This window comes from Artibeus jamaicensis, unplaced genomic scaffold (assembly GCF_021234435.1).
Source record: "Artibeus jamaicensis isolate MK-2021 breed Jamaican fruit bat unplaced genomic scaffold, CSHL_Jam_final scaffold_847, whole genome shotgun sequence".
NCBI classification, from domain to species: Eukaryota; Metazoa; Chordata; class Mammalia; order Chiroptera; family Phyllostomidae; genus Artibeus; species Artibeus jamaicensis.
The window spans coordinates 4187830-4210838 of record NW_026522057.1 but is presented as its reverse complement, the minus strand read 5'-3'; the positions used below and the strand labels follow the sequence as shown (position 1 = coordinate 4210838).

The 23009-nt window shown below is 58.1% G+C and overlaps 1 protein-coding gene across 2 annotated transcripts; it reads right to left on the bottom strand.

Annotated features, from left to right (window-relative positions):
- Positions 1 to 418: 418 nt before the first annotated feature.
- EDN2 (endothelin 2) lies at positions 419 to 6798 on the bottom strand. 2 transcript variants are annotated; one of them, XM_053660571.1, is made up of 5 exons: positions 6745 to 6798; positions 5236 to 5392; positions 3683 to 3805; positions 2634 to 2732; positions 419 to 1090 (listed from the first exon to the last, which is right to left on the bottom strand). In XM_053660571.1, exons 1-5 carry the CDS (start codon positions 6779 to 6781, stop codon positions 997 to 999), a joined length of 510 nt encoding a protein of 169 aa, XP_053516546.1. In that variant the 5' UTR covers positions 6782 to 6798; the 3' UTR covers positions 419 to 996. The 2 variants fall into 2 exon arrangements, with proteins under 2 accessions (XP_053516546.1, XP_037005533.2); XM_037149638.2 differs by lacking the exon at positions 6745 to 6798 and adding an exon at positions 5739 to 5953.
- Between the last annotated feature and the right edge of the window lie 16211 nt (positions 6799 to 23009).

Genomic DNA, 23009 nt, shown 5'->3' with positions numbered 1-23009 from the left:
TGGGCAGATTTTCTCTGGGCCTCCTAGCAGCCCCTGGTGGCACAGGGCAGTTGGAGCAGAGTGGGCTTTGGCTTTCACCAAACCCGCTCTTGGGAAAAGCCTGGCCATTGGTTCCTGGTCTGAGGGGAACATAGGTCCTGGAGTCCTGGATATCAGAGCTACAAATGTCGGTCCAGGCACATCACAGGTAAAGGTCCAGAGAGGGTGGGTTAGCAGCCAGAGACGCCTAGCAAGGGCCCAAGGAGTGGAACCCAGGGCGCTGGCCACCTGCCCCAGCCCCTTTCCTCCCCCTTCCTGTGTCCTCCTAATTTCCAAGCATCCCCTTTGCAAGAGGTGTCTCCTAGTCCTGCCTCAGCCAAGATGAAATACCAGAAAACCATTTCACTGTTTATTACAAACACAAGTTTGCAGGCAAATAATTGAGAGTCTAAAAAAAATACATTACAATAAATAACTGGAATTCCCAAAGTTCTTATAGCAAATAAGTTATATACAGACAGTGAAGCAGAACAGGCCCTTCTCGCCAGGAGCGCCCCGAGGGTATGAGGGTTAGAGGACTATGGGGAGGGAGAGCTGGAGGGGACAGATGAGGGCATCCAGGACACCAGCCATTGGGCAAACCTGTCCAGTCTTCGGGGCTGGCTTAGGTGCGAGTGTCCATCACTGTGTGTCACTCCTGGTTTGTAGCCAACAGGCAGGGCCCCTCTCAGGACGTGGCCTCCAGACTAAGTTCTTTCCAGCGAGGATGCGGGGCCAGAGTCCGGGCAGGAGGCTGCTCTGCAGCCTGGGAGTTGCAGGCTTTCCTGGGCAGTGTGACGTCTCGGAGCTGCCTGAGGGTGGCTCCCTCACTGGGGGAGGAGGCCAAAGCTTGTGCCAGTCCCAGCAGGCACATTTTCCTGGCCCAGGAGGCAGGTGGAGCGTCTCCCTGGCCTGGGCTACCTCTCTCTTCCCATCTCCATGCAGACTTTCTTCCCAGAGTTTCTCCAGCTTCCAATACTATCTCTTCCTCCGCCTGGAGTGTGTGGGCCCAGTCTCTTTTGTGGCCTCCTGCTGTCGCCCAGCAAAGAGTATCTTGGCAGAAGAAATGTCCCTGCAATCAAGAAGGGTCAGTTTAGCATCTCAGGAGATGTGGGCCTCGCCCAGACTTCCCTGTGACAGGCAGCACTAACAGGGATGACACCCTTAATCACTGCTGCCCTGGGGTCAGAAGTTAGCCACTGGCCCTGAAAATAAGATCTGCCCAATGACAGGCCAGACCAGGCCGAGAGGCTTCTCTGCCCACAGGGGCTTGGACAGAGCTGACGTTCAACGTCCAATGAGGCTGGAATGACTGGACGGCCAAGAACAGCCCGGGGTTTACTGCCAGGACCTGCCTTCCCACTTCCGTAGTGTTGCTCACGCCCTTCCTTCCAGGCTGTTCCCCTTCTCCTCACCCAGACTCCACCGACTACAGTTCCCACTGTTCACGTTCCTCTTACGTGGGTCCAGACGAACAGGGGTGCCCCGGGCTGCCTATGAACTTGGCTGAGACCCTTGGGGGGACACAGCCAGGCGGCCTTGTCCTGGCTCAAAGTGTCCTAGCCTGGAAGCCAGGAGCTGGCTTTAGTTCTGCTGTGGGGACTTGGGCAAGGGTCGCAGCCTCGCCGGGCCCCTTTCTGGGCCCGACAGACAAAAACGGCCCTGCACTGTGGGAAGGGGGTGTGCAGGCTGCCGGAACATGCCCACTGCAGAGGGCCATGCGCTTGCTGTCTTAGCTGCTTTTTTCATCCTAAGGCAGTTCCCGAGTGTATGCTGGATCCTGCCCGTCTCACGATCCTGCCTTTTCTACTGTTTCTCTCTCCCCACAAAGATGGAGACCCCTGTGGAGCCAAGCGGGGGGGGGGGGGGGGCAGCACTGGCTGACTCCGAGGGGATGGGGACAGGAATGGCTGACACCTGCAGAGCCCCTGCGGCGGGCCAGGCCCAACTCCAGGTGCTTTATTATGTCAAATCACCTGACCTCCCATCAACCCCAGGACATGGGTAGCGCTGTTGTCCCTGTTTCAAAATAGGCACTTAAAGCACATAGAAGTTAAGTGAGGATCCCAGGCTCACAAAGCTTGGTGGCAGGGCTTGGGTTCAAGGCAGGCAGTCCTGGCTCAGAAGCTGCCCCTTAGCCATGCTGTGGCTTGGCTAGGTACGGGCTTCTGTTGAGTCGGTTCGGTTGGACAGACATTCCTCCTGTGTGCCCACCCTCAACATGTTGAGTTCACTGCAAAGGGGACCCCATCTAGGGTAAAGGGAGGGAGCGGGTTGGGCAGTTGGCCCCTCTGGACCCCAGCACATGGGAGATGCTTGAGAGAGAGACACAGCCAGAACGAACGCCTGTGGTCCTTCCAGAGTCAAGAACCTTCAAACCCTCTAAAAAGTCTATTTCCTGGCCTGGTGGTAAAGAAGAGCACAGCGGTTAAAAGGTTCCGGAGTCAGCCAGATGCCAGATTGCTGTGTGACCTTAGAAAAGTACTTTCACCTCTCTGAGCCTCAGTTCTCTTAATTGCCCACTGGGGACGCAGTCCTGCCTCTTAGAGGGAACAACAGAAGTGTGAGGAAGTGGGCAGGGCGTTCAGGAGGTGCACAGTGTGCAGTGCCCCTACCTCAGCCGCTGGAGCAGCTCTCCCGCAGTAGTCCACGTCTTGTCACCCTGGAACGTGTCTGCAGAGGACCCAGTGCCTGGGGTCGCCTCTGTTTCAGCCCTGAATGAAGAACATTAGAGCCCAAGTGAGGGGCTGTGCAGGGCCCCGAGGCCACCTGGCTGCAGGCCCAGCCCCTCCCCCACCCGTCCAGGACCTGCCCTCAGGAACAGATCCATTTCCACCCCTGTGCACCTGGCATCCTTCCTTTCCCAGGCGGGGTGGGGAGAACTGAGCTACCGGGAATGTACTCTTAGCTCAGAAAGAGGCCACTGGGCGGCTGGCCTACTGAGAATCCGGCCACCCACAGCGGATGTGGCCCTTTGCAGGGAAATAGAGGCCGAGGTGGGGCCACAGCTTGAGTCTCAGAGGAGTCTTCTCGAAAATCATCACGGGAATGGAGGCTAGGATTGCAAGGCCAGTTTCTGCTTTCCCCCAATGCTCCAAGTGGCGGAGGGAAAGAACAAAGTTTCCCATCCTTTTACTGATGGGAAAACTGAGGCCCAAAGAGTTAAGAGAATGGTAAAGGCCCCCAGCAACTCTGTGGTGGCCCTCAAATGGGACCATGGCCTCACCATTCTAGATGTCACTCCTCCACTAAGAAAGCTCCAAAGTCCCCTGAGCCTCAGGGCTGAATCGGAAGCCTTCTGGACTGGGTCAGACAGACCAAGGCTAAAGCCCAACTCTCCTTCTGACCCGCTGTGTGGACTGACAGGACAAGCACTGTCCCCTTTTTGGGCCTGGGATGCCTCAGCTGTTGTCCGGGGAGAATCCCCCCTGCCCAGGAGTGAGACATAGTGCTCTCAGAAGCTCCTAGAGCTGGGCAGTGGGAGGGACTCAGGGGTGACTGGTTCTCTGCAGGAAGGGACAATGCCCGTGGGCCCCTAGGAGCCTGTACTCCATCTCCCGGTTCTCTCCTCTGCCCTTCCGCTGGCCTCTCAGATACCCTGCTGCCTAGGGCAGGCCCAGGCTGGCGGGCACCCGTGGCCCCTGCAGGCTGAGTGCCCACTTACCAGGGCCTTCGATGGCAGAAGGTGGCACAGGCAGGGTCTCTGGCACTGGAACATTCACAGCGTCCTGGCAGAGAGTGGCGCCGGCGTCTTGGCGGGTTTCCCAGGCCGTAAGGAGCTGTCTGTCTGTGGGCAGGCAGCCAGTAAGGTAGTGATGCAGGGCGGAGAGAGAGAGAGAGAGGAAAAGAGAGAGAGGGAGGAGAGGGAGAGGATTAGATAAGTCACTGCCGTTGGCAAATAGGGACTCTCCACACTGCACACTGGGATGGCCACAGATGCCACCAGGGTGGCAGCAAAAGGTGACCAGCCCCTGACCTCAAGAAGTCCCACTACAGGCCCCTACCTAGGTGCCAGGTAACCCTGGACAGGAACAGAGACCCTTCCCCTCTCTGGGCCTCTGCCCACCCCCAACCCTCCCAGCCCCGCCCATTCTCAGACAGGAACTTGAGCCAATGGAACCAGGCAGTCCCTGAAGCTCGCCCTGCAGGGGGGAGGAAATACCACCTCACAGAGTAAACACTCAGGCTCACAGCTAAGCTGCCCCCTCCTGGTCCCCACTTGCCTGAGGGGTGACATGTATGTCTTAGAGCGTTGACTTAAAAATGGTGTGTGCGTGTGCATGCATGTGTGCAAGGCCAGGTGGGACTGATTTCAGATCAGTCTAGCCAAGGCGGGCCGAGGGCAGGGCAGGGGCCCTGTGCCTGGTTGGACCAGCACCTTTGGGTGCCAGGGCTAATTTTAGCTGGTGTGGTTGGAGCTGTAATGACTCCAGGTAGACCCGACAGGCAGGGACTGGCAGGCTTCCCACCCCGAGCCAGTGTTTGGATGCGGATTAGCTCCACACACGCTTACGTGCTGGGCTTCTCTTGTCTTTTGCAATTTGGGGATGGGGAAAAAAACCACAAATGCACACAGAAACTTCAGCTTGAAGTATGCAGTGGCCCGGAGGCAGTGCGGGTGCAGACAGGACAGACAGCCTAGGCTCCCACCCTGGCTCCACCAGGTGACAAAGGGCAGGTTTCTCATCTGTCATTTGGGGACAACACCAGAACCTGCCTCAGGGGAGGATGGAGGGTTCATGAGATGATGGTGCACGAGCCGTGCCTGGCACAGGGCCTGGTGCAGCTGAGACGTGGGCGCTGTCATTAATTGTATTTTACTTAGAAGATCGTGCTGAGGTGGCAAGGCAGAGCAGGCGTGAGCTCTGCTGTCCACCAGGGCTGGGCCGGAGCATCCACCTACCACTCACCCCTTCCGGTATGACCTTGCAGAAGGCACCTACCCTCTCTGAGTCTCGGTACCCTGGTCTGGAAAATGGAGCCAGCGCTTTCTTACCAGGCTGTTGTGAGAATTCTCAAGAGACAGCCCTCTATATCGCTCAGGCAGCCTCCACGTGTGAGTGGAAACAATAACTGCTAACTGTTGATATTAGCCCAGCGCTCCCATCTGGAGGCCCAGGGAGAGCTGTATTGTGCCTGAGGTTCCCCAGCATGCCGTAGCCCCCTGCCCCTGCCCCCACTGTTAGCAGCCCTGCCTGAATCCCCATGGTAGCTCACCCAGGAGTGTTCACCCAGATGATGTCCAGGTGGCAGAAGTAGACGCACTCCTTGTCAAGCCAGGAGCTGCAGGAGCAACGTCGAGGCCGCAGGTGGGAGCCTCGGGCATGGGGTGTGGGCACTGGCTGCTCCTGGGTGGCAGTGGCCTGGCCCTTGCCTGCGTGCACAGGAGGGAGAGAGAGGTGGAGAGGTGGGTCAGGACGCTTGGCGCAGCTGGAACGGGGGACCTGCCAGGCTCCTCCTCTTGCATAATGGAGGAAGTTGGTACTCTCACTGCTCAGGAGCTCCAGACCAGCCGGTATGCCTCAGCAGCCAGGTGGAAGGGCCAGCTGCTGCCCTGGGCCAGTAGCACTTCCCTACTGGCCAAGCCCCCTGCTGCTGCCGCTGGGCTCCCGCCTCGTATAGCCCCAGCTGGCTCATGGGGCACCGCGGTCCCCAGGGGTGGGGAGGCACCGCTGAGCAGACCAGGGGGCTGCTGCAGCAGGCGAGGCCGGATGGCTCACCTTCGTGCAGGGCCACGAGCAGAGCCAGAGCGAGGGAGCACCAGGCAGTGGGCACAGCAACCATAGCGGCGGCGGAGCACGGGGCTGGACTAGAGCAGGGAGCGCGCCTGTTGCCCGAGTCCTGCTGCGAGCCCAGCTGAGCCGATAGCTCATTGCCTCGGTGCCCTGGCTGCTTCTTATAACTACCAGGCACTTCCCCGCCCCTGGATCAAGTCCTACTGCACTGCACCGGCGGGCTCGGAGCCAGGGACACCGCCCCCTCCTGGGGCGTCTAGCCCGGCCCAACCTCCACAGCCTGCCACGATGGGGGAGGGGGGCGGAGGGGGAAGGAAAGGCCCAGCTCCTCCCTCTCCGTTTGGAGCAACTCCCCAGCGCTGAGTTTCCCCTGCAACCCCCAGGAACTCCTTCCCGTCTCTAGGGACTTCCTCAAATCCTCCCCCAAAGTGCCGGAGAGCTCCTCCCCCACTCTCCCCATGGTTCCTCCTCCACTTTCCCCAGGGTCTTGCCCAAAGCTAAGAGTTTGAAAGGGGAGTGCGAGAAAAACCTCCCGCTCCTTGGAGAGACCCCGCTGTCCTGCCTGCCTACTGCCTGCCAAACCGAGGGTGCCCCTTCTCTGGTGTAGCAGGTAAAAGGCCTGCTTGTGGCTGCGTGGCCTTGGGCAAGTCAGAGCCCTCTCTGGGCCTGTTTCCCTTAGTGAAGGACACAGCCTTCCCCTGACCCTTGACCAGCCTGGAGGCCGGGGCTGCCTCATCTCTACCTCACTCAAAGTGCCCCTCTCCCCGCCCCACTCTCCAGGGCCTGGGCACAAGAATTCTGGTCCCTTCCAGACCTTTGCAGCTGTGTGGCCGTGGCCAAGGCCAAGGATGTCCCTCCTGGGCCTCAGTTTCCTTGTTTGCAAAACAAAGCCAAATGGGGGAGGGGAGGTCTTCATATGTTGGCTCACAGGCTCCATTGAAACTAAGAAGCAGGCTTCAGAGTCCTGTCCCGAAAGATGCCCCGCGGTTACCTGAAGTGTCTCTTGAAAGGTCTCTTGTCGTGGACATGGCAGGATGTCTTGGCTCACTTCAGTGGCTACATTCGGCAGAAAAAGACAGGGGGTGGGGTGCTCCCTGAGGGCCGGCTCTGCTCCTGCCCCTCTGCTGGCTGCGAAGCTGGGCCTCACTGGACACCAGAGCAGGGATGCGCTGTGCTGAGCCTAGCAGTTCGTGGAACTGGCAGTCGCCCTCCGCTCCTACCCAGGCCTGGCTCAAGGGCCACCTCTTTCAGTGTCTTCTCAGGCCCCCTGTCTCCAGGCATAACAGGAAATACGCCCTCATTTCTTGGAATTCCCAGGGCCCGGGCTCTCGTGCCTGTCTGACACATGACACTGAGCTTATCTCCCCAGCAATCGTGAGGTCCAGAACTCCCGAGGGGGCAGGGCCTGGAGCCTGCCTGGCATACACAGGAGCAGCCCTCTGAGTGTACTCGGAGGGGGCGGGGGTGGTGGTGCGAGTGAATAAAAATGCCTGGCCTTGAACTGGGGAAACTGGGTCTGCGGGGACCCAGGCTGTTCCCTTCTTAGTCCCTGCGTTCAGGAACTAAACTTTTGTCAGTAGGTATTTGTGAAGGGGAAATAGATGCCCACGAAGAAACAGTCAATCTTGCTTTTTCACAGAGTGTGTCCCGAGCACACATGCACGCACATGTGTATGAGCATGTAATCCCGGTACAGCAGAGCAGAATGGAAGGAAGGGGGGAGAGGCCTATTGGCCGGGTCAGGCTGCAGTGAAAGCTGGAGCAGACAAACACCCCTGGGCACCTACTGTGTGCTCAGAACACTTTCATTTCCTCTTCTTTGCAGTGCCAGGAGGCAGCTGCTGTCTTCTGGCTGTCAACTCCACTACCGCCCAGGAGGAAATCGAGTCTGGCCAAGGTCTCGCAGCTGGTAGGTGCGGAGCCGGCTCTGGAACTCAGATCTCCGTCTGGGCAAACCAGTGACTCCCCATGCAGTGCTCACTGCCTTCCCGACCCCCAACGGCCCTCCGGACGGTGCCTCTCCAAGAATTTAGAACAGTATTTCTGGAATGAGGTGAGCAATACCCTCAGCCATTTCTATTAGCCTCCGAGAGAATATAAACACAGAATTAAGCAGGGTTAGGGTGAGAGGGGAATAGGAGGTGGATAGAGAATTCAAACCGCTGAACTGTGAAGAGAAGAAAGAAGCAAAACAGATCCCCAGGGAGAAGGAGGGGGTCACGGTGGGGAGGAAAACAAGCAGGCAGAGCGGGAGGATGAGGAAGCAGAGCCAGAGAGAAAGAACTCAGATCTGAGAAAGGAAAAGAGGAAGACCATCAGGAGTGAGAGCGAAAGTTCTAATGTGTCTAATCTTTACACAAACTCGAAGTGCCTGCTCAGGACAATAGGGAACCAGAGGCTCTGAGGCTGGGAAACCTGAGAGAAGAATTAAATGGACCAGGGGACAGGATCGTTCTCTGGTGTGAAAGGAGGGTGACGACAGGGCAGGCAGGGCCGCCTGGTCTGGCAGGGTCTGCGTGGGGAGCTGGGCCGACTCCAGTTCCCTCCTTCCCTGCTGTCTGATGGAGCTGGGCGAACAGGGCTCCAGGGAAATGGAGAGGCCCGGTCAGAGGAACCCGAGCGAGCCCAGGTCTTAGGGGTGGAAGCATTCTGGGAACAGAACTCCCCCACGTGCTAGGGTTGATTTCCAGGTGGAGAAAGTGAAGTTGAGTTAAAAATAGCCAGTCCCAGCCCCTAAGAGGCCTTAGTCTGGGCCCTGACCTTCACCTCTGCCCCTCCCGATTGCCTGGCTGCACACCCTGCCCCCCCACCACATTGCAATGGCCCCCTCCAGCTGCCCCTGCAGGCAGCCCTGCATACTCTCCAACCTGACCTGGCCCTTCTACCTGCCTGGGCTAGTAAAGGCTGCAGGTCATGGGGCAGGGGTTCCCTGAAGGGCACCATCAGGATTGGGAGGAAATAGTATTGAACACAAGAGAATTTGCTCCACTTCTGCTTGGTGTCAGCTCAATCCAAGAGGGAGAGATTTGTGGGGAGGGCAGGTGGCTGCCAGGAGAGGGCCGTAGAAGTGCATTTTGGGTGAGACACTGAGCTCGAAACTGCCCTCTGAAAATCCTGTCCAGTCCTCACTCCCATTTTCTGGATGAGATAACTGTGGTCTGAGAGGAAGAGCGGCTGGCCTTGCAGGACGGAGGACACATGCTGGTGCTGTCGTCCACGGGCAGGCACGGGCTGCAGCAGGTGTCTGGTGCCGCAGGAGCAGCAAATGTCTGCCGTTCGTGCTGTTGGCCTTGGGCAAGTCTGGTTCCCTCCCTGGAAATTCTCCTGTCTTCCCATGGACTGTGAGGGGCACTGCCAGGGTTGACGTCTACAACTCCCAGAATCCACCTGACCCGAGTTTAGAGCTCCACTGATGGAGGCCCTGCAGACTGCTCTGACTGCAACTCCCCTCGTGGGACCCTCTGCTCTCTCACCTCTGCATAACCAGTCACTTCCACCTCGTCACCTGCCCCCTCCAGGTTTCAGGAAGTGCTGTTTGCAGCCCTGATGGAAGGGACACAGTGTCTTGGTCAGAGGCACATACCGTGCAGGCAGCCTAGTAGAGCGAGCAGCTGGGAAGATGGGGCTGGCCAGGGGGAGATGTCTGGAGCCCCAGGGAACGGGGGTCCCAGGGCAAGTTTGGCCCTGGAGCCAGCCTGGGTTGGGGATTTAGGGACTGAGGGGATTTAGACATTCACATGATCACTTGTCCGTCCCCAAGTTATATCCCCAAGGCAGTGGGTCAAGGATGCCCCACTAAGGCCTGGGGCCACTTAGCCCCAGGGCTTCTGTCTGGTGGGTGGCCTGGGCCTCCTGCCATTGGCCAGAGCTCACCCTGAGCCAGCAGAGCCTGCCACCGCCCACACCCTTGTCCCCACACTGGGTCTCCGCAAGGGCAGCCTTGGCCCTGAGGGACCAGCTTTCCTGGCCTCTACGGCTTCCCTCTCCCTCAGAGGACACCCCCTTATTAGTTGTCCTCTTCCCTCCGCCTCAACCAGGCTGGAAAGATTTATATCCCCCGCATAAACTGTGCTTCTAAAGGAGTAATTCATGTGCTGTTTGCCATTAATCTGGGGATAATCAGCACAGGGTCAACGAGGCCCATGGAACTGCTGGAATTTTGGCCCAAAGCAGATATTGTTCAGTCAAGGCATCCTTGTCAAGAGGCCATGTGAATCCTGCTGGAGTTTTTGAAAGAAGAAAACCCACTCAGGGACTTAGCACCCAGGCCTGAAGTCTCTGAGCTCAGAATTTCTGAGTTGCCTCCAAAGGGCCCAATCACCCCCTTAGCCTTTTAGGGGTGTGGTGTAAACACGCATTTCTTGAATAGTTAAGATAGTCCAAGCTCTGTGCTAAGTGATTTACATACATTACCTTTATTAACTGTCACAACATAACCAGTTCCTATTTTATACGTGAGGAAACTGAGGCTCATGACTTGCCCAGTATCTATGCCAAGGTGAGAAAGCAGATTTCTGTAGCTCCAAAACCCTCACCCTGAGCCCCGAGGGTCTCCAATGTGCCTTCTCGGCTCTCCAGCCTGTGAGGGGCCCTCTCATAGCAACTGTTCTCCAGGGGTCCCTTTGCTATACTTAACAGGCAGAGAGCTCTGTGCAGGCTGGGAAAGTGGGGAGCCCAGGAGCAGAGGTAGCTTCCCACCGGCATCTGTGGGGGCCCTCACCCCGACAGCAGAAATGGCGTGTCGCTGTGCCCAAGCCGGGGACGGAGGCCTGGTTCCAGCTGTTATTTGGTACGGACAGTGCATTCTTATTTCGCCGGGGCCCACAGCAGACCTGGGGGACACACTAGGCCCCCGCATCTCACTTTACAGAGGAAGTCTTTCCAGATAAGAGCCTCACTTCACAGAAAAGGAAGTGACTTCCTCAGGGTCACACAGTGAGCTAGAGGCTTTTCCCTTACACTCATCTGCTGTGGGATCGACAGCCTGTATCACATATAAACCAATGATCCACCCATCTACCCATCATCCCTCCATCCACCCATCAGTTCAACTTCCCAGTCCCCTTCCTACCATGATCTAACCTTCTATCCATCCTTCCATTCATGCATCTACCCAACCAGCCCCCTACACATCCATCTTTCTTTGTGACAGGTCGGATTGGAAAGGTTACAATGCCCAAAGTGTGACGAGCTTTGAGTGGCATGTTACATTTATCCTAAAAACATTTCGTTATTTCCAGGGGAGAGGTGTGGGGATGAGCTCAGTGAGTCATGGTCTTCCCTGGATTCGCCACCCCAAGGGCCCAGCACAGGCCTGGGTACGTGGTTCATGTCCAACGCTGGAAAGTACAAGGTGGCTCGTCTCCCCAGGCACAGCCCGCCTTTGCCCAGACAGCTCTTCTGATGAGGGAGCTCTAGGTCCCTTTTTGTGCCTGACACCATCTTCAAACGGCTGTAATGGGGAAGAGTTGAGATCATCTTTAAGGGAAAAAAAATCAGGCAGGCAGCCAGATAGAGAAGGACCCTTGGCCTATAGCTAGCTGAGCAACACGAGGTCCAGGGGAGAGGAAGAGGCTTCCAGAGGCTGCCTTGCCATGCCTGGGTGCAAGAAACCCGGGATGCCTGGACTCTTCTCTCTCTGAGGCCTGGGCCCCTGCACATGGAGGGGCTTCACCCCTAACCTTTTCCTCCATCCCACCGCCACTGCCAGCCAAGACATGCAGCCGGTGGTGTTTCAGTCACACCCACTCTGTTGCCTAGAACCCGTGTTTTCTGAGGCACACCCAGCGCCCCACCAGGAGGCCGCCTTTCCCCTCTGGGAAGGGGTGAGCCACTGGGAGGCTGGGCCATGCAGAAGCACTGTATTTTGTTCTAGAAGTAAGTGTCAGCTCAAAATAAGTGCCTGGTGTAGATCCTCAGAGTAACCTGGTGCCCAGCAGGCGGGCAAAGCCCCGGGTTCCCGAGTGATTCCAGGCTGACATTCCTGAGCAGAAGTGTGGCTGGGATACTTTCTGGCCTAAAGGCCTTGACCTTCTCACCCAGTTATGGGGAATTCTGAGCCAGGAATAGTCCAGGGGGGCACAGCCTGGTTCTGGTAGGCGGGAGGAGGTCAGGAGCTGAAGCCGGCGCCTGAGGCTGGCTTGGGGTGTGGGAGTGAGTCAGGGGCCAGCCCACCCCTGGAACCTCTGAGGCTTGGTGGATCCAGCTGCCAGCTTCAAAGCCTTGTGACTCCAGCTCGAATCCCACCCCCACCCCTATCCTCCTGTGGATGAGTGCCCAGCACGGTACCAGGCCAGAAGTAGCAGAGGGCAGGGATGGGCCAGTCCGGGGTCTGGTTCTGTTGTTCCCTGGCCGTGTTCACCAAGGGCACACCTTGGTTTAACCTTCCTGAATGTCAAAGGTCACATCTGTCAGTCATCGAAGAGGAAAAACCCTGCTGTACAGCTGCTCCGTGGCTTTGGGGCAGGAACAGCAGGAGGTCTGGCTATTGTTGGGCTTGGGAGGGCTCTGCTGGTCAGCCCGTGTCCTCCCTCCCTCACCTCGGCTGCAGGCATGCACAGGCCTCTCGGTGGGGACACACTTCTGGGAAGGAGTGGTGTGTTGGGGGCTCACTGGGTCCCCACACTCAGGGAGCTGCCTCTTGAGCACAGTGGGATACGATAAAGGCCAGTGCTTCATGGGCCGGTGGCAGCACAGCCCAGGTTTTCCCATCCAAGAAAAACTCTGGGCGCCGCTATGTTTGGGATGAGATCAGGACACTGGGTTTCCAACGGGGCTTCACGGGGCCTCCGGTGGGCTGGTGAGCTCTGCGAGTCACCCAGAGCGCTGTCTGAGCCTGGGGGGTGAAGGTATCCTGAGTCCAGGGACGCAGCTTCCAGGCCGGGAAGGGGGAGGTGTGGGCTGCAGGCCTGGGTCCTGCCTCCACCTGGGAGGCTGCGGGAAAGTCCCTTCTTTTGCCTGAGCATCAGCTTTGCCCTCCATGAAATGAGGGGCTCTGTGGGGGTCCTGGAGACTGGGAAGTGTAAGGTCAGTTTGCAGCCTGGAATGACCCCTTTGGTGAGAGCCTTCTGGACTCACCCAGAAAAGTTTGGAGCTCAGTCTGCAGAGAGGGTCCCCTGGGGCTTAAGGGCCCGAGGACCTCTCCCCTGATGCCACTCTCTCTGGTTAAAGTCAGAGGCACCACATCTACTGCCATCTCCCCATCGTTCACTGAAACCAGCCTGGGCTCACCGAGTGTCTGGCACTTTAAGAATTAATCTCAGAGGACTCGTGGACGTGGACGACAGTGTGGTGACTGCTAGGGGGAAGGGGTATGAGGGGACTAAAAGGTAATGTGAGAAATACAATAAAGACAAAAAGAGTTCATCTCAGCTACTGTTCACCCCTGTCTGGTCCTTGGTGCCAGAGTCTGCACAAACCCTCTATGTAAACTATCACCTTTAATTGCCACAGCAAGAGGTCGCTCATCTCAACATTCCCATTTTACAGTTGAGGAGCAAGGACTTGCGGCCCTTTGAATCCAGGTCTGCGTGGCTCACGGGCTGCATTGGAAGCTCTACGCTGGGAATGTGAGCTCATGTAGAATCCTCATGGGATGTGGCTTATTGTCACTACCCTCTTTTCTTCAGATGGGGAAGCTGAGGTGGCTTGTCTGAGGTCATACATTTAGCAAGGACGGAGCTGGGATTTGAACCCAGGTCAGTCTGAACCCTTAGCCTGAGATCTCAATTTCAATTCTAGATTTTCCTATCAGGGCCAGAGACTCCCCAAAAGCAGACCCTGGGAAGTTAAGTCCAAGGGCAGCAGTGGAAGTCCCCCCATCCCTCAGCCTGGCTCCGGGGCCCTTAGCAGCAGGAGCTCAGAGAGCTTGGGGAGAGGAGGAGGCAGCTTATGCACTACACAGAGCGCCTGCCAGTGAGGCGAGTGGTGACTCAGGGTGGGAGGCCCTGAGCAGGCGGCGGGGACAGCCCAGGCTAGGCCAGGTTATTGCTGGGGTCCCCTGGAGGAGGAGGGTAGGGTAAGGCAGGGCTGAGTCACAGCAGTGAGATCAGACAGGGAGCTGGGATGGCCCAATGACCTCACGCTTTCATCTGAGCCTGGCCAGGAGCCTTGGGCCCAGGCAGGCCCAGCGGGCCCACCCCGGCAGGTCAGACACACTCCCTCTTTGTCCGCCCGTAGCCATGGGGTGTCCGTGAGACCAGAGGGTCTTCCTGCAAGTCCCCTGAGTTCTGGTGGTGCTGGAACCCTGCAACCCTGTCTGACTGGGAGGTAGCTGGGGTAGCACAGTGCAGGGATACAGGGAACAGAATCTCACTCATCTCTTGGGCTATGTGACCTGAGCCAAGCAATTTCAGCTCTCTGAACGTTGACTTCCTCCTCTGTCCTACAGACTCGTGTGAGGTCCTCGGAGGCTGATCATTCTGGTTCAGTCCCTGGCACATAGCCAGTGTCCTGAGTGGGTTGGGGAGGGAGAAAGCCAGCCATCACCAGCCAGCCATCACCTCCCCACGACAGAATGGAGGGCTGCAGCAGACGGGCCCTGGCTGCAGACTCACACGCCAGTGTCCCGGCTGTGTGGCTGTGGATGAGAGCCTTCCGAAGTCGGGGTCTCACTTTTCCCATGTGTCAAATACAAATAATAAGCCCAGACTTTCAGGAGGATGAGGTCACAGGGTTGCTGAGAGCTCATACCACCGGCTGGGGCCAATACCAGGGAGGAAGAACACAGGACCCAATTCTCTGGGGCCCAGAGGCAGTGAGTCGACGCCCTCCCCCACCATCATGCCTGCCTGGAACGCGTGCCTGGGAGCCTCCTGGGGCCACTGCCTGCCCCCCACCCAGCATTGCCCAAGGTTGGTCCAGAGAGGCAGAGGATTGCCAAGGTCGCACAGTAGCCAGTTGAATGGATCCACCCTCTGAGGGGAGGGGGCCTTTATCTCTCTAGATAAGAAGCCCTGAATGGGCCCAGAAGGCCCACGGCTTCAGATTTGGGGGACTCCTGGGGGTGGGGAGAGGAGGGCCAGAGCTGGGCCGGCTCAGGCTGATCATAAAGCACCCATTTCTCCCAATGCCGTTTGAGGCTGAGTCAGCCAGTGGCTGCGGCAGCTTCTGAGTTCATCACCTGCCTGCCCACCCAGCCTCGGATCCCAGGCCTCAGGCACAAGGCAGGTTCATAATAATGACCTGGTGATAATGACAGTTGTGTGGGGAGCCGTGCTCACATGCCAAACATTCTCTCTGTCTTCATTCATTTGATTTTCCAAATAGGCCTGGGAAGCAGGCCGGGCAGGGTAGGACAGTGCCGGGGAACAAGGTTCAGAGAGGCTGAATAAGCTGGTCAAGGTCACACAGCCAGGGACAGATGAGAAGGGTCTTCAGGGTACAAGGTTGTGGCCCATGATACCATGCAGCAAACATTCTAAGCCTGCTCTGTGTCAGACCTGGACTGGGTCTGTGGGTCCCTGGCCCAGCTGGGATTTGGGGAGAGGGCCCCAAAGGCATCAATATTTGGCTGGGTAGGGATTCGGGAGCATGGAGGGCCTGTATGAAGGCTCTGGACTGAGGACTAGTGTGTGCCCTTGTGCCTGGCTCTGTGTGGGCCGAAAAGGAAGGACAGATGGAGAGCTCTAGGACCCAGAGGAGGGGTCCTTGCCTCTGCCATGAGGATCAGGAGGGCTTTCCAGTGGAAGACGTACGACCCAGGCTGTGAAGGCAGAGGAAACCTTCCAGGCATTGGGAACAGCATGGGTAAAGGCTGGCAGGCTTGGAGGAGCGTGATATGTCTTCAGAGCTGGAGTAAGCAATGTGAGGGACTCAGTGATGAGATAGAGCTGGGAGGATGGGCCACAGGCCTTGTATGCCCTGCTGGGAGCTGACTTTGTCCTGAGGCCGAATGGAGTCAACTGGCACCTGGGCTGTGGAGATCCAGGCAGGGGGGCACCCAAAGCAGTCCTGGGTGGGGAAGTCAGGGGGAGACTCCCTTCAGGGCTTTCCCTGGGCTCTCAGATGAGCCCTTGGTTCGAGACACCACAGTCTGGAGAAGTGCTGCCCCGTCTATCTGGGTACCTGAGAACAAGGCCACCTGCTGGCCACCTCATTTCTGCAAACTCAGGGCAGACCTCTGACCCTGACACCCTGAAGCTCTAAAGATGTCCCCCTTCTCTGAAATCGGGCTGCAATGGTGAAAGAGGCCAAGCTGGAAGAGGGATCATGGTAGAGACCCTCTTGCCTCATTTTCCAACTCAGTGCTCCCCAGCCTCCTGGCTGCCCAAGGAGGGCCTTCCCAGAGTAGCCCGGCCTGGCTGGTGACCTCCTGCTTTGCTTGGCTCCTTTCTGTACTTCGGTGTTGGTGCAGATGACCAGGGAGGAAGGTTCGTTGAATCAAATTCACCTGTTTTTCCTTCCACTGGGTCACATGGAGATCCTCTGTTGTAATTTCTCTGATAACCTCCGGAGGGCGCCCTTTCCCATATAGGTGAGTGAGTGGCGGTTTAGTGAGTGGAAGTCAGGGACCTGGTCTCAACCACCAAGGGGTAGGGGGTAGGGGGGCACACACACTCGCTGGGCTCTGCACTGCGCACATAAGCGTATAAGGGTTTCATCAGGGTTCTGGAAACTTTAAAAATCCGATTCAAACCCTAGCTCTGCCACTCACTAGTATGTGACCTCAAGGAAATCAGTGTCTAAAAGCTTCATCTGTAAGATGTGATCATAATAGTACCTTCCTTATAGGGTTAGTGTAAGAATGAGGTGAGATAACTCATACCAAGTGCTGACAACCATGCCCTGCCCGCACTTCCCGTTTGGCAGAGGAGGAAACCGAGGAAAAAGGGAAGCAGCGCTCCGGGCCCTGGATCCACCACCCAGCCAGCCACCTGCACCCTGGCCACCCTCCCATCCCCACCTCCGGGCCCCTCTGCCTGACCCTCCTAGGCCCAGGTGGGGGCAAGATGGGATCCCCGCGGTCTCTTCCTCTTATGCCTGTTTTGGGAAATCCTCGGGCTGGGGGCCCAGAGCAAGGCGGCAGCGGAGCTTGAAGAGGGAAACAAGCGGCAGACCTGCCGGCTGCCGCTCGGCCCGCCCTCGCCTCGCGACCAATTTTGGGCAAAGCTGCGTGAGGCGGCGTGCTACGTGACAGCCGTGAGTCAGCGCGCAGGAATGCGCAGGACGCTTTGTTCCTAGTTCTGCGAACGAACGTGCAGAGACCGGGGCGCGGCGGGGGCCTGACATCACTTCGCTGGCAGCAAGGCCATGTGCGCCCCCTTCCCGCCCCACCCCCACCGCGTCTCCTGGACTCTGGTCTCAGTTCCTGCTCTGGGGACTCCGGGAGACCCCAGGAGGCGCCGCACTTCCACCTCCCCCCGCCCCCAAGCCTCAGGGGCTCTGGCTTTAAATGGTCCTGGCAGCCCAGTCCCCCTGCGTGGGTCCAAGGGAAACAACTCGGGGAAGGGCTTCCCAGGGAGAGAAAGGCAGCTGCCCTAGAAGGGCCAGTGGGTGGCACCCAGAGGTCGAGCAGCCACAGCAAGACCCTGAGGCTGGCTGGGTGACATTTTGGGGGGCCCATGGCCCCTTCTCCACATTGAGGCTGGTGTGGGAGAAGGAAGCAGAGCAGAGTCTTCCAAGCCTGGGCCCCAGTTTGCTGTGTGTTTCCCCCAAGTCACTCCCCGTCTCTGGGCCTGGCCTGCTGACCAATGGGGTGGTGCTGCCTGTCCTGCGCTTCCCCGAGGTCCTGTGTTGGGCAATGAGGTCTCAAGGCTAGAAGTTTTTGGAAGTGCAGGGACCTCGGGAAGTCTTTGGAAACTACAGGTGGCCACATTGAGGCCCGTTGTGTTCCAGGCTGTGCCGGGTCTTTCTGCATGGGTGCCATCTGGTGATCGGAATGGCCCTGAGTGGTGGCTTTGCTGCTCGTGGAAACCGACGCTCAGAGAGTGCAGTCATCTGCCCCAGGCCACGTCCCAGCACTGGCAGAGCGGGTGGGAACTGGGGCCCTGTGACTGGGTCCCCCTTCTTCCCCGGCTGAGGGGCAGGCTGGACACCGCAAGATGCCAGCTGCTGCTGATGTGGCTGACCCTGGCCAGTGCAGCGGGAGGTCCGAGGCTCCACTTTGGGCGGTCCTCAGAAGGGGCTGTGGTGCCTGGAGTCAGAACACTTCCTGTCCTGGGGAGCCTTGGGCAAGTCGCCTACCTCCTGGGTCTTCCCATGACTGTACTGGGGTTTTCCCATTTTGGCTTCCCTGGAACTAAATGTCCAAGTCCATGGGTAGAACCCAGAGGGGCAAAGCAGGGTGGCCTGCGGGGTACAGGGAGGGTCCTCTGGGTGGGATTCTTTTAATGCACTCTCTTCATCTCCCCTCCCCTCATCCACAAGGTCCTGGATACACAGTGCCCCCCACCCTGCCCCAGTCCCATCCAGTAAACAGATGGCACTGGAGCATCGGGGTCGCATTTGGCCCAGTGGCCTTTCACAGGAGTCCACCTGTGTCAGTCCTGGCTTCGGGGACTCTGCCATTGGTAGGTCCACACTAGTCCCTCTCCCTGCTCAGCCTAGTCTGGAACTCTTTGGCTTCTGTCCTTAGGCCATACGTTCTGTGCAGGAGAGATAGTGATGACCTCTCCCCACCCCAGGGCTGATCTGGCAGAGGCCTTATTCTCACCTTAGCACCTGCCCTCTCCGGATACCCCGGTATGGCCCCTGCTTAGTCTCAGTTGGTCCCCAGGGATGGGCTCTGGCAGAAGAGGTCAAAATCCCCAGATGGCTCTGAGCCCGACTCCTCCCTGTGTCTTATGGGTCTTATACATTGGTAGCACAGCTGTGACCTGAACAAGGTTGATGATGCAGGGGCCCCAGAAGGCCCCCTGTCACCTGGGGCCAGAGATCCCTGCATCTGGGACAGTGCCGTTCATGCTGCAGTGCTTGGGCCTCGCTTGCAAACCCCTTTCAGTGGCTGAGGCCACACCCTTCAGTGGTTAGACGCTGGACTCTGGACTCCGCCAGCCCTGGGACCTGGGTAGGGTACCCACCTCTGCCCCTCAGATCCCACATCTATAAACGGGGAGCGGGGTCCCCTTTGTGAGTGTCCAGGGAGTTACTAGGCACAAGTGCCTGAGCACACAGCTTTTGCTGGCTCGGCATGAGCGCTGCCCAAGTTGCAGTCACTGCCGCTCATCTCTATCGTCTCCCCTGACCCGAGTCACTGACAGCACAGCTGCTCCTGTCCATTCTGCGGTCGTTCTGTGGTTACAGATTCTCCTCTTTCCCCAGCGAGGAAGGCTGCCCGGTGCGGCCCCTCGCAGTGCAGATCAGGCCACCGTGGCTCTAGGGAGGCAGGGCCCTGCCACCAGGCAAGGCAGAACCTGCTTGCTGCCTCAGGGAGAGGACAACGGTCTGTGAGACTCTGGCCTTCAAGTCCCAGAGACTCCGAGGTCACAGGGAGTTGGGAAACTGGAGAGCAAGTGTCTGCTCGTGCCCCCTCGGCACGGTTCTTGGCACCTGAGAGCCCCGCCTCAGCCTGGCTTGCCTGCCTGGATTCCTGCTGTGTGGTTTCCCCTGGGCCTCTCCCTCACACCCGCTGGCGAGCATCCCCAGCTGTTTGCATTCCTCTGCTGTGAGGACGGCCACCTTAGGGCCGGGCGGGGTCTGGCTAGGACACCGCTGAGTGTGGGAACATGCGGTCGAGGAGGTGCAGGGGCACACCTGCAGCCACGTGTCTCTCTGTGGCCGTGCATAGGTGTGCATGTGTGCGTGGCTGTGCCCTGTGTGTCCATGTATGCATGGGTATGCACGGGCACTTGTGTGGGCATGTATGAGTTCATAAGGGGTGAAGGGGGGCTATTGTGTAAGAGAAAACTTAAGATTCCCTAGGGGTCCTGCAGGCCAGGGGACCTGCACTCACACACAGTGTGGGGGAGGTGCGTGTTTCCCACAGCCGAGGGCCCTTGCACGGTGAGGGTCACGTACTGTGGCCTCACTTGCTCCAGGTTCACAGCCGTTGGTAGAAGCAAGAGAATGGGGTCAGCATGAGACCGAGTGTGGAGAGCCCATTTGCCTGGCGGAGCTGGATGTTTCCCACAGACTCCCTGGCTTAACCGGTGTAGCAATCCCAGGAGGGATAAAGTGAGATCCGAGGCTTGGAGAGGGCCCATCACTTGCCCAAGGTCACACAGCCTGTAAGGGGCAGGGCTAGCCTTCACATCCATGTTTGCCTTTCTCTAGAAGCTGTCAGTCGGGGTGAGAAGGGAGAAGGGAAGGGAGGTCCTACGGGGGCCACAGCACAGTGGAGACCTGTGCCCTGTGGAGCCCAGGCCAGGCCATTCCCAGGCGGGGCGGGAGCCTGGGAGTGGCCCGTCCAGGCCCCTCGCGGCCCATCCAGGCCCCTCGTATCCCAGGCTCACCCCTCCTGCCCACCACTTTGGCTGGATAATCACAACAAACGTGCGTGAATCCATTGCTCTGTGCCAGGTGCTTGTGTAAGAGCTTGGCGTGTAGTAACTCATCTAATCCTCCTGACTCTCTAGGAGGCCAGTGCCATTATCAGGCTACTATTATGACATTATATGTATATAATAAATATTATACCAGATACGGTATTTATATCCTAATCATAGCAGAGAATATGAACAACTATTCTACCTCTAGAGATCAGGAAACCGGGGTACAGATACGTTAAATGACTTGCCCCAAGTCCTGCAGCTGAATCGTGGAGCACACAGTGTGGCTGCATGGTGAGAATGCCTCAGTGGTACCCCTACTACTCCAGCCTCATGCTCCTTCTGCTGGGCAGGCACCAACTCCATCCTCTATGCAGGTCCAAGGAAATCGAAGGTTGGGTGCACCTGTCCCCCATCTCACAGGTGGGGAAACTGAGTCTGGACTGGTGTAGTGCCCGGGCCTTAAAAGATGACTTCTAAGGCCAGTGCCTCCCCAGCTTTCCCCACTTCTAACTTGCTGTGGGACTCAGAGCAAGCACCCTGCTCTCTCTGGGCCTCAGTTTCTGCTCCGCCCCAGGGAGCAGGTAGGCAGGGCTGTCCCGAAGTTTCCAGCTGGGGAGTCCTAGGAGGAGGCAGCAGGCCTGGCAGCAGGCACGGAGTGGGCAGGCCAGGGAAGGTGAGATGGGGCCAGGCCTGAAGCTGAGGCCCAGAGCAGGTTTTCCCAGGCTGTGTCTGAGTAATCCTGCGTCTATATTTATCTCCTCCTTCCTTGAGCCAGCAAACAGAGCCCGATGCCAGCCCAGCCTGCCACCCCCCCCATGCTGGCACCTTTCCCTCATCTGCCCAGTGGCCCTGGAGAGCACCGAAGTCTTTGCCCCAAGTTCAGCTTGGCCCACATAGGACACACAAGGCAGCTGGAATCCAGTAGCTTCTGGACAAATCTCTTTGTCAGCGGCGGCCAGGGAAGTTCCATGCAGGCCTTTGCACACAGTGGCAGCTGTGGCCACGACCTGGGCAGCGGTGCCCTGGGGGCCAGGCGAGGCCCTGCCCCACTCAGGATCAGAGGGTTCTCTTATCTCTGACAGTGACTTTCATTCCTCCATTCAAGCTTTGGCCTAAAGGACAGTCGCCTGTCCCTCTAGGGGCTGAAATTCGCCTGTCCCTCTAGGGGAAGACGTCTGTGTGGTGCAGTAGTCTGGAGTTGGACTGCTCTGGGGTTGAATCCTGGTGCCCTGACCTTGGGCAAATAACCTCTCTGTGACTCAGTCTCCTTGCTTCTCAAATGGGCCAGGACCTCCAACTCCCCAGGGATCTTGTGAGCATGAAGTCAGAGGCCTTAGGAACCGACACACAGGATGAGCCCTGCTGGGGAGCGGCTACCTGTCCCCACCTGCTTTTACCATCCCAGGCCCTGACCCACTGCGGTGACAGTGGCCCACACAAAGCCCACAAGGGGACACACACGTACACAACTTCCACAAGGCACACACGGATGGGCACCCCTGATTTGGAGCGGTGTGTGCAGCCACAGACCCAGGATGGGAGAGACGTGTTGAGGCTTGGGCCCCGGAAAGAACCAAGACCAGAGAAGGGATCAGAAACTAACTCTGCTGAGTCTATTCCCAGAGGTGGAGTGGGCAGGACAGGCTGCCAGGCAGGCCAGAGGGGCATCTTGTCAAGACATGGCTGGGCCTGGACCAGGCCCGGCTCGGTTGCCCCCTGACCCCAGCTGAGATTCCTGCTGCTGGTTGGGCCCCTGACCTCATTTCGGCCTCTGCCCTGGCAGTGCCACTTTCCTGACCTCTGGGAGCCCTGGGCCTGGTGCACGTGCACCACAGCCCTCCCTGCTCCCGGGCTGGATTAGGCAGAGTCCGAGGACGTGCCGGGCTGGCAGGCTCACGGGCGGGGCAGGTGCCGGTTCTGGGGCTGCCCTATGCCGGCTCAGGACTGGGCTGCAGCAAGGCCTTGTATGGCTCTGGCAGGGGAGCTCGGTCGGCAACACCCATCAGCTGGGCTGGCACTCCCAGCCAGGCTGCCCGGGCCCCAAACCACGGTAACCAGAGCTGCCGGGAGTTGGTGGATTAGCATGGCTGCCTGCCCACCCACCTGCCCATCACCAGGGCTGCTCTTTTCCTTTCCTAAAAAGGCAGCTGGGCAGAAGAGCTGGGCAGGTGAACTCGGGCCTGGGCAGAGGAGTGCTGGGTGGGGTGGCACAGGTGGCTTTGCCAAGGGTTTGGGAATCTTAGCCCTGGCCTTGGGCCAAACTCTTCCTGACTCTAGAAATCAGTTTTCTCATTTATAAAAAGAGGTGGTAGGCAGCCGTGTCACCCTTAAGTGGCCTTGATGGGGTTGGGGGATATATACTGAGGTCCCCCACCCCCGACCCAGGTGGGAGAGCTGCTGGGCAGCAAAGTGGCCCAGATTCTCTCTCCATGGGAAGCCAACCACTTCCAAAATGCATGGGCTCAGTTTTAAACCCCAGCTCTGCCTCTTACCACTATGACTTTGGGAAGCAGCTTCGCCTGAGCTGTCTCCCTCCTCTATAAAGGTGGTGAGGTGGTAAGTGCACCCCCACCCAGGCGCTCACGAGCCCAAGATGACCTCACGTGGTGCAGCCCCAGTGTGTTCCCCTCCAGCCCCTCTCCATCCTCCCCGACTCCTCCTTCCTCCTGTTTCTCTCTCTCTTTTTTTTTAAAGATTTTATTTATTTATCTTTAGAGAGAAAGGGAAGGAGAGAAGGAGAGAAACATCAATGTGTGGTTGCCTGTCATGAGTCCCCTACCGGGAACTGGCCTGCAACCCAGGCATGTGCCCTGGACTGGGAATCAAA

Bases quoted from the DNA above. Each gene is read 5' to 3' on its own strand.
- EDN2 (XM_037149638.2), bottom strand. From the start codon at position 5,802: ATGGTTGCTGTGCCCACTGCCTGGTGCTCCCTCGCTCTGGCTCTGCTC. The intron at 5,393-5,738 runs GTGAGCCATCCG...CTGTGCACGCAG, and splicing joins GCTCGTGGCCCTGCACGAAG to GCAAGGGCCAGGCCACTGCC. The intron at 1,091-2,633 runs GTAGGGGCACTG...TCTTGATTGCAG, and splicing joins GAGCTGCTCCAGCGGCTGAG to GGACATTTCTTCTGCCAAGA.